Genomic DNA, 10,324 nt, shown 5'->3' with positions numbered 1-10,324 from the left:
TTTTTACTAAGGTAAGGACTCAACTTCAAAAACAGTGCACTTCCCACTGTATCTCAAGAAATGGTTTGAAGTCCTTCTTTCTAAAAGTAATTTACTATCACTTAAATATGATGCCAAGTAGAGGAGGAAAATAAGAAAGCCTTTCTCTGAACAGCTTTCAAGCAAAAACAGTTAAAAGTGACAAAAAAAGTGATTATGTTATTTCACTGTTTAGAAAGAACAAAGACTGATTATGTCTTGATTTAAAAACCCCAACAATCTAACAGTAAAAGCACATCCTTCCCCCAAACACTCTCCTCTGCTTTCATCATCTGTGTGTAACAATCGGAACCAATGTGCTCTGCTGTCAACAACTACAGTATTTTCAGTTGCTGCTTCTACAATGCACCCCAGTCATCCCAAGGCTCTATTGACAGCTATCCTGGAGCACTGCTGAGCTGTTGCTGACCAGCTGGGAGGCGTGTTTTATCCTCTCCACGATGCCGTCGTGGCCCAGGTACTGCAGGGACAGCCACAGGGGCAGCGCACGGAGCTTCTCCACGGGCTGGCTTGATGTCAGCCCGGCTGCCAAGGACTGAGGAAGAGAACAAACAGAACATTATTAACCTCTCCTCAATGCTGCCATTTTTTGCCAGCTTTTGCAAGTTATAATTTAGACCTTCATCAAGAACAAGACACTACACTGGTCAAAATCAAAATCTCAAGGTCTCGACTGAGGAGCTGAACTCACCAAGGATGGGTCCTCGTGTCTGTAGAGAGTCACTGCAGGCACAGCTGGGAGCCCCAGCCAGGAACCCAGGGTGAGAGTCATGCTGTCACATTTGGTAGCAGCCTGAAGTTTATTACAGTAAGCAGAATGGAAGCCATATGGATTTGGATTAGATCATAACCTTAAAATCTAGAGCACATTCTTAAGTTTCTAGATAAACATACCAGTACAGAAGACGAGACATAACCCAAAGCCAAAGTTGCCAGATTCACACTGAAAAAAAAAAAAAAAAAAAGTGGGCTTAGCACATATTAAATATGTATTAACAGACAGCATTTTAATTTGCAGTTTAAATATTCTATGTTGACGCATAAAGGGAGGTAATTTTTGTTCATATATTTTTCATTAACAATGCAGTAGATGCTGCTACTTGGTATTCCAGGTCTGAAAATTCAAAAGTAAAAATCCATTTCAATCTATAAGTGTTTCAGTCCAACCTTTGGGGAAATCATCCCCTAAAGTATTACTCATAATTTAGCATCAATTTGGTATCAGAAATAAACAGCATGCAAATATAACACTATGAAATACCAAGAGAAACAGTCTCTCTGCTCCAGGCACACACTTGGAACACTGGAGTTTTCACTGACATTGTCTAAGTTCTTGGAATTTCATTTCCTCTTGGTTTAATCCCCCTCTCAGTTATCATGCACGCTGCACTTGCTGCAGCATTCCTGACAACCTTCATCAAGTGTCATCTATTCCACACCCATTTCACTCTCCCTTCTCATTCTCAATAATCACTACAGAACATCCTCCCTCACTTAGAAGGTCTTCCAGGCCTCCCTGGCCTACAAGGTCTTTTAAATCAAACTTTAAGCCCTTCAAAGAAAGGGCAGATAAGATTACCATATGAATAAAAGCAATCACTAATCTATGCTGAAATAACCTCTCCAATTAATTCTTCCTATGTATGTAAATCAATTTCTATCTCAAAACGACTAAATTATAACCACATAAAACGCTTAACATGACAACAATAAAGCTGGCCCTGTGGCTCCCCACCAGCTGATCAGCTGTAAAATTCCGTGCTGGGAATTAGTTGGACTTTGTAATGAACACAGTTCTGGAGAAATAAACTCCCAGTGCCATACCCTTCCACGTGGAGCCACATGTTGTGCTGCTCACAGAGCTCCTTCAGCCGGCCCAGCTTGTCCGTGTGCCCCGCGCCGGGAGTGCCTGGGATGGACGGGGACAAGGAGGGACACAGGGTCAGCCTGCACGCCAGGGCTCTGCACAAAGCACCTCTCCTCCTGCTTGACATCCCAGATATTTTATCAAGCCCAAAGCAAGTAACAGTCACCTCCGTCATTTGTACTTAGAGCAAGTTTTGTTCACGAGCAGTTGTGTTTAGTTAACAAGAAGGAAAATGGAATTTTCCAAGCTAAAGTTGATGGCACATCCATCTAAAAGTGTTAACATGAAACTGATTTTCAACAAGAGATTTGCACTCACTAAAATAAGTTACAGTCATATTAATACATCAACTGACGTAAGCAGAACCACAGCAGTATAATCCAGCCTAAAATCAGCTGAATAAAAACCCCTCTAGACAGATAATTGTTGTGTGGTCATTAAGGTATTTCTTGATATGCAACCACTAAGCTGCTTAAGAAAATATATTTTGATTTTTATATTATATATATATATTTGTGAAATAGCAGGGTTTATTTTTTATTGTTTGTCCATAGCACTTACCAGCATTGGCCACAAGCAACAAAGGCAGTTTTCCAGACTCAACATCATCTTTAATCACTCTGTCCAACAGAGCAACATCCTGTTATCAATAAGGAAACAATATGTTTGTGAAACACCAAATTGTTTCTCCTGAACTGGAAAAATGCATTAAAAACAGAAATGGACATGATTGTGGCTTGCAGCTTCTTCTTCTCAAAGGAAAAATAATCTGAAGGTCAAATACAGCACTTGAGAAAATTACAACACAGATACATCATGTAGGTTGTGAAGGTACCTTGGAGTACTTGGGGTTTAGAAATCTTGCACTAAAAAGCACCTTACTGAAATGTCATTTAAAATATTTTGCAAATTACGAGACCAAGATACAAGCTGCTTCTAGAAATTTTCCATCTATGATTTGTACAGCTATAAACCAGAAGGAGTTAGAGGCTGAAAGCATGTTAACAAGCTTCTCCTACCAACATAATTGACATTCATTTAATGAGGGGGGAAGGGGGGAAAGAAAAAAAAAAGGGAAAAAAAAAAGCAAGCATAACCAAAGAGCTCTTAGGAAAGACAAACTTACCATTTGGTGCTGAGATCCAAACATAGTGTTACAAGGCACACGGCACATGCAGGAAAGGGGCAACCCCAGCTGCAATGAAAAGGATGGAATTTCAGCCACTGACAACACTCATTTCCTGTGTTCACAGAAATACACAAAAACCAGTATGACAATAGAAACCTTAATATTACATTATAAAGTAAGTTTCCTGCTTAAACTTGTCATCAAATTAATAGTAGAGAAAAACAACAGTCAGCTTTAGTTGACTCGTCAACTGCATTCAGGTTTTTCAGTGAGATCCCCGAGCTCTGCACAACGGCCTAAACTCAGCCCTGGACTTGGCCACCCCTGCAATCAACACATCCTGCAAGCAAAAGTGTGCCTGGTGCCACGTCCCACTGCAAGTTCACAGTCACTTCACTTCTAAGTAAAGATCACGAGACAAGTCAAGTCCAGCTGATCATTCCTACCCATCACTGAACAGAAGATTCAGCAACAGAAGAGAACTACAGTTACACTCATCTACTTTTATCCTTTCATCTAGAAGAGGCTGAATTATGTCTGATCACTCAATTCCAGTTGTCTGCTCCACAGTATACATTCCTTCTCAAAACTGAAGATAAAATGTTATCCCTTTGAAGTTCAGTGATCACCTAATGGTTGGCCAGGTTACCTTACACACAAAAGACAGGGTGTCAGTGTTACCAGCCGAATCTACTCTGTACTCAGAAGCAAAAGGTTCCCAAAACACTGCTCCTTAGCACGATTTTCTTGTATCAAGAAGTTTCAGTCAATACCTACATGAAACACTTGGCTTACCAAGGACATCAGCTTACTCCAATGAACTTTTACCACCTACTTCCCAAGTCATTTTGGCTGAGACAAGTTCCATCTATGATACCATTTTTATTTTTCTGTGAGTAGTGTATCTGCATAATTAGGAAAAAATAGGTTTCTTTAAAGTGCTGAGTTGTAGGGATAATTTCACTATCCCAAACAAGACCTCCTGAAATTGGATCAGCACAATCTACTCCTGCCTCAACAGTTTGTCTTAAAAAACCCCATAAATATTTTTTATTGAACATAGCAGTACAGGGGCATCATTCAGTACTAATTTCGCAGTAATTCACTGTTTGCAAATCCAGTATGTCTGGGCTCAGGTCTATTGCACCATGGCCAGTAGCTTATGTAAAGCACAGTGCAATCTGAAAACAATCATTCATCTTTTAAAAAGTTAGCACATAGGATCCTTTCACTGGAAATATGCAGAAAATTTCTCTTCCTCCCACTGTGAGGCTGCTGCAAAACACAGGCAGTAAACAAAAACTGGAAGTATTTTTCCCAGACCTACTTTCAAACTCTGCTTGAAGCCAAATCCCCAACTGACTGACTTTACCTGATTGCAGAGAGCTTGGCCCAGGCCTGCTCTGGCTGCAGAACTGATGTATATGACAGGCTGCTTAGAACAGAGCACGTTAAACCCTTCTATTGTGTAATCCTCATAGCGCGTGTGAATAACGAGGCGACAGATTTTTAGGAGACCTTCACGATCATCTTCATGGTAATAAGCTGATCCATTTTCATACCTGCAAGAAAAGCCAAGAAAATATGACCAACAAAACCAATAAACCAGTTTAGTGACTAAAATAACACTGACCAGCAAAGGAGCTCAGCAGAGGACAAATGATAAAAAACCCTTCTCTTTTCCCAGGTTAAAGTAGATTAGAAAAAAACTTTGATAGGACAGGTCAAGATTAAACAATGAGGGGAAGCCTAGTATATATTTTCATTTGGACACAGAGATAGAATTAGAAAGGAAGAATATCTGGGTTCCTAAGATTGCCTTTACCCAGTTCAAAACCTTGTTTACTAAGAGCAGAGTGCAGGAGGAAACACACTAAAGGCTTCATTCTGGTGTTAATATATATGTAAATTTTGGACTGCTAATTTTAAAGAGAATGCAACCTGACATTCTTTAGGCTAAGTTAAGGTGGTGTTTCAGACCTCTCAAATATCTGTAAGTTTGTAGTACAGTGGGTTGGTTCTGTTAACATCCCCAGTCCAGTCACACATTTTTGAACAATCATCACTCTCCAGTCACACGGAACTTATTCCCAGGGACTCACCTGAACAGCCTGCAGAGCCAGAGAGTAGTATCAGAAAGGATCCTTGTTGTAAGTTTTCTCAGTCTTTCCCTGTCCAGCACAGATATATAAGCAGCCAAACTGTGTCCCAGTAGAGCCATGTGACCCTGTTCACCAACATTTTGGAGCCTGCGAGGCAGAACAGAGTAATTGCAAATGAAACACAAGCCAGGGCCATCGCAGTAAATTTAGGTTTACAAGTTTTTAATGTAGAGTGGCAGAATTCCTTGACATGCAATTTAAATATTTAGCAGAGAGAAGTACAGTGCATGACAATCACCCTCCTGCCACTGTGCATGACACACTGAACTGCCAGTGCACACAAAAACCCCTGCACTGCACTTGGCCCAGAAACAGCTCGGCTGCCCTTGAGCCCATCAGCCAACACCAGCAGAACCAAGCATCTTACCTGCACTGGGACTTTAAAGTGCATCAAACACACCCCCTTTCTCTCCCCATGCAGAGGACACTCAGGAGACTTAATAGATTTAGAGGCACAGCTTTTATTTGTTTCATGGGGTTTTTTTTTTGTTCGTCGTTTGTTTTTTTTTCTTGTGGGTTTTAGGTGTCTTTTTAATCTCCAAAATGTTCTTCAAATATTAAATTTTCAATTATCTTCTCCAGATTAGTCTTATTTCCATTTGACAAAAAATGGAAACAAATTTTATTTCCTTTTGTTTCTAAATCTACAGAGATACATGGTAAAAAAAATCATTGGTATTCAAAGCATTAAGACTTTCAGACTTAAAACAACTTTCAGGAAGTAGAAAAAATGAGCTGTCACATCAGAAACAATTCCCTTGTATAATTCAACTTAGTAACTAGTAATAAAAGCTTTATAATTTTAAGAAAGCCAAGCCTCATGGATTATTCTGCTTCATTGTACAACCTAAGATGCCATCAAAAAGTTACCTGGTTGCATGATATTTTACACTTGAAAATATTTAATATTTAAATATATATAGAAATTCTATAGATTTATACATATATAGAACTTAAATCTATAGGCTTTATAATAATCAGGATATAATAAAATCAGGTATCTTCCACAGTAACTGATTTTGGCCTTACCGATAGGACGGAGAAGATTCCTCTTCCTCCTCTCCATGCATCAGGTTCTGGACTAACTGAAGGATGCTCACCATATCCTGGCCACTGGGAAGGAAAAAATGATATGATACATGATTAATACTAAAGTTGCCTGGAAGACAAACATGCTATGTGTATTTTACATTTTTTAAAAAGAGCATTATCTAAAAATTATTGCTGCCTACCTGCCTTGGAGTGGTCCAGGAATGTCCTTCCGTGCATACTTCTTTTCATTTTCCTCCTCCGCTTTTCTAAGTTAAAGACACAAGAATAAACTACAGATTTAACATATTTACATATTTGTGTCTTAGAACATCAAATAAGTAATTGACTTTGACTTGCAGAAATACAAACTGACATGTCTGCAATCTATTTCACTGACAACGGGTGCATAAACAAACCAGATGAGACCAACACAAAAGTTCAGCTCAGACTGAATTAAAGAGTTGCCAAGTTTTGGGGGTTTGTTTTTAAACAGAAAGCTTACAGAAAAGTCTCATATGTACACTAATTAGAAGTTACTTGCACTGCAATAATAGTAAAAAACCTCACCTCTCTGAAACATCAGGCTCGCTGGACTTGTTCTGAATATTACAGACCATGCATAAAAATATGTACATTTATTTTAAAAATCCCATCATCTGATAAACAGCAGTGATTTGTAGAGGTGTAAGCTTCAGAATGGCAATATGACCTTAAAATACTAAGAAAATGAGGCTTTTTTCTGCTTAATGCCAGCAACAGCAATAACCCTCCCCTCAGCACAAACACCTGGTGGGTTTGTGTTATACCCTCTGCAGGTACCTCTGATTGTCCTCCAGCATCTTCATGGCTTCATTCAGATTCTTTCCCATTTCTGCCAGAGTAGGGTCGACCATCTTTCAGGAAAAAGAAAACAACTTTTTTCTTAAAAGATCAAAACCCATTTATCTTACTGGTGTCCCCAGAGAATCCTCAATACAAATTCATGCACCAGCCAGATTCTTGTAAATAAGCCTCATTTAAAATATGTTGAATATCCTGAACTCAAAAATATACAAAATGAGAAAATCCTACTAACCTAAGATAAACCAAAAGAACACTCAGCTGTAATGTGGGATTTATTATCGATAGATCAAATCTTTTCCTCCACAAGAAAAGTCAGATTTTTTTTCAGACAAATAAGTGTTCAAGTGCTCCTTATAATGCCTAAATTAAAACAAACAAACAAACAAACACACCCCAGAGCCTCTGGGAGTTACCCCCGCAGGCTGCTGAGGTTGAGGGGTGACAGGGCAGGAAGTGGGAGCTGTTTAAAGGAAAAATCCCAAACCAATTGAATATTTGGACTCACGCTATCCCCACTGCAGGGATCTGGAATAGCTTGTCTGCTGTGGGATTTCAGCAGCATTATTCCTAAAGGCCAACTTTCCACCTCTGCTGATGGAACACAGGCAACAGAGGCAAATGCCTTTGCTCATGCAGATGCAGACACAAAAGCAGATTTAATCACTGAAGGTAGGGGGATTCATTTACATGAGGATTTTACACTATTTTCATCTGGAGGATTGATTAAGAAACAAACAAACAAAAAAGCTGAGAGCTACCATATGTTCAAAGACTATTTTTACCAAAATATTTTGAGATTTAACTCATAACAAGCGGTTGGTGGCTGAAAGAATCAGTAGCCAGGCATGAGCACAGTGATCAGACCCAGAGTGACAGCTCCCTATCCTGTGGCTTTAGAAGTGGCCAGTAACAAATGTTTGGGGGAGGAACAAAAGAACAGTGCAAGTACTGAGTAATATTTTGCCACCAGAACTCCCAGCACTCAGCAATAAATTGGTTTTTACACTTCAGTCTTCTACAACATCCACTGGGTATGAAGGCCACAGCTTAAACTATTACTAAGTGAAAAAGCAGTAGAAATATTAAAAAGTTCAAGACCTCATCACAGAGATTAAAAAAAAATCCACACACACTGCAAGCATTCAATAGTCAGAATACAATATATATAGCTAAAAGAAAAACCTAAATATAATCCTTGGCAATATTTCCCCACAATTGCAGTGGTTTCCAGAGTTGCACCACATCAAAGAAAATCTCAAAAGAAGTTCAGGGGAAAAAAAAAAAAATCAGTGTTTCCTCCTGGAAGCCCTTAAGGGAGTAAATGACAAGACTAATTTGCTGATTGTGACGATCTCACATAATTTAATTCAGGCTGCCATAAGACACGATCAATGGCTGGGAGGCAGTTCCTTGTTTGCACCTCCCTGGGCACCACGTGCCAGTTTTTAAACAGCTCTGTTGCAGATGAGGACACGAGAGGGAGAGGCTTTACAGAAAGGGCTCTGATCTGCTTTTGTTTGCTCCCAACATCAAATTCACATCAGAAGTTACAAACCACACCTGTGACTCATCCTGCCTTGCTAATAATTACTCACCCATGAACCCCTCCTGCCAGTAAGCTGGCAGAGTAAATACATAAAATACAGCTTCAAAACTCCTAAGAAGATACACTAAAGCTCCATAAAATGCTATGAAATCCAGAAAGTCCTTGAATTCTAAAGTGGGCTTAATTGGGAAATGAATCCCTTCTGAATTTTTCCAATTGATAAGTGGATATGCAGCAACTTAATTTCTCCTCTGAATTATGGGGAGAGAAAAATGCCCACCTTTTACTGCTGCATGCTGAATTTTACATATATATTATATATATATATATATATATATATATATATATATATATATGCTCCTCTGGTCATTAGTAAGGGCATGCAGGTGGGAAGCAGGAGATCTGCTTATTTTAAGCCCCAAGAAAAATAGGTGTGGCAGAGTTGCAGCAAGAAATCAATCAGTTATGAAAGGTTTCTGAACATACTTTAATAACATGCCATAATAAAGCAGTATATTCCTTTACTTTTTTCTGTAAAGGAGACCAAGTGTGTATAGAATCCAATAAAAAACTGAATATTTTTTTCACGGTCCTAAACTGTTTTTTAAAAACGAGTGGTGGATGAATTCTTGAATATCACCTCCTGAACCACGGGACAACACACTTTTTGAGGGAGTTAAAGCAGCAGTAAAACTCGGTCCTTCCCCTGGCACTGCAGGGCCTGGCTCTGCTCACACCCAGGGGTGCCTCTGACCACACGAGTTCCAGGACATGACATGTCCCTCCAAGCTCCAAGGAGGCACCAGCCACAGCTTCTTCCTTCCAGGTGTCCATTCAGCACCCCAACACCTCCTGCCTCCTTCAGCCCCGCAAAGACCCCGACACAGCCAAACCTGCTTTGACTTTTATCATCCACTGCCTTCAAAACATGTTCATCCAATCCCTGGGGTTATCCTGCAATAATAGGGTTGATTGGTGGTTACTTCCCTATTCTGTAACCAGTCTGGTACTAGTTTGAACTGTAAACTGTCAATGGCTTTACAGGCCCTGTGTCACACCTTGGAGCCACTTGGCAGCTGGGGAAAGGATAAGGGGCCGTTCTCCAGCTGTGATGAGACTGAACATGAAGTGCAAATTCAAAAACGAGGATGCTGCTTCAGATCCTGGTTTACAATCCTGATTCTACATTTCTGTAGCTGTACTCCTCATGAAATAAAGGGATGATTTTTAAACGCTACGTAAACTAAGGTGTGTGCAAAGCGACTCAGAGGTGTGGCTCATTTCCTACTTCATGGGAAGTACACCTGAGTTCCCCACTACGTTATTTTAACTGCTTAAAAGAAAGTTTTACCAGCAAACCTCCCAAAAATGTTCTCAATACTAAATTAAATCTCAAACAATATCAGTATTCTTCAGCCCAAAGAATACTGTGTTTATTCTCCAGGCTAAGAAAAGTTTAAGATAACAAAAAAAGAAAGCAGCCATTTCATGCCTGTTGGGTTTGAATGCAAATGGCACTGTGTCACAAGGCTTACAGACATTTACTCTCTGAAGCTTTATTATCTCCTGACATGCAGCAGGACCTGCATGCAGGTGCTGCCACAAGTTTTCTGTAAAATTACCAGGATGCTGTGGTAAACAGCACAGCACCAGAAGACAAAAGCCACAGGCTGAGCAAGGAACCAAAACAGTTTTTCATGTTTAGG

General features: G+C 39.8%; 1 protein-coding gene across 1 annotated transcript in view; it reads right to left on the bottom strand.

The window, feature by feature from the left end:
• The window catches only part of PDXDC1 (pyridoxal dependent decarboxylase domain containing 1), a 26,211-nt gene that overhangs the window by 13,770 nt on the left and 2,117 nt on the right, over positions 1–10,324 (bottom strand). The window contains exons 2-12 of the mRNA XM_027885410.1: positions 7,049–7,122; positions 6,430–6,495; positions 6,227–6,310; positions 5,138–5,284; positions 4,408–4,597; positions 3,033–3,101; positions 2,468–2,546; positions 1,864–1,948; positions 934–982; positions 731–832; positions 449–574 (exon numbers count right to left, since the gene is read on the bottom strand). Coding sequence (XP_027741211.1) covers positions 449–574; positions 731–832; positions 934–982; positions 1,864–1,948; positions 2,468–2,546; positions 3,033–3,101; positions 4,408–4,597; positions 5,138–5,284; positions 6,227–6,310; positions 6,430–6,495; positions 7,049–7,122 — 1,071 coding nt within the window. The remainder of the gene's footprint in view (positions 1–448; positions 575–730; positions 833–933; positions 983–1,863; positions 1,949–2,467; positions 2,547–3,032; positions 3,102–4,407; positions 4,598–5,137; positions 5,285–6,226; positions 6,311–6,429; positions 6,496–7,048; positions 7,123–10,324) is intronic.

The sequence above is a fragment of the Empidonax traillii genome, unplaced genomic scaffold, assembly GCF_003031625.1.
Source record: "Empidonax traillii isolate 1590-97213 ecotype Southwest subspecies unplaced genomic scaffold, ASM303162v1 scaffold166:size2381449, whole genome shotgun sequence".
Lineage (NCBI taxonomy): Eukaryota > Metazoa > Chordata > Aves > Passeriformes > Tyrannidae > Empidonax > Empidonax traillii.
The sequence above is the reverse complement of the archived record's forward strand: the minus strand, read 5'-3'. Positions and strand labels throughout refer to the sequence as shown.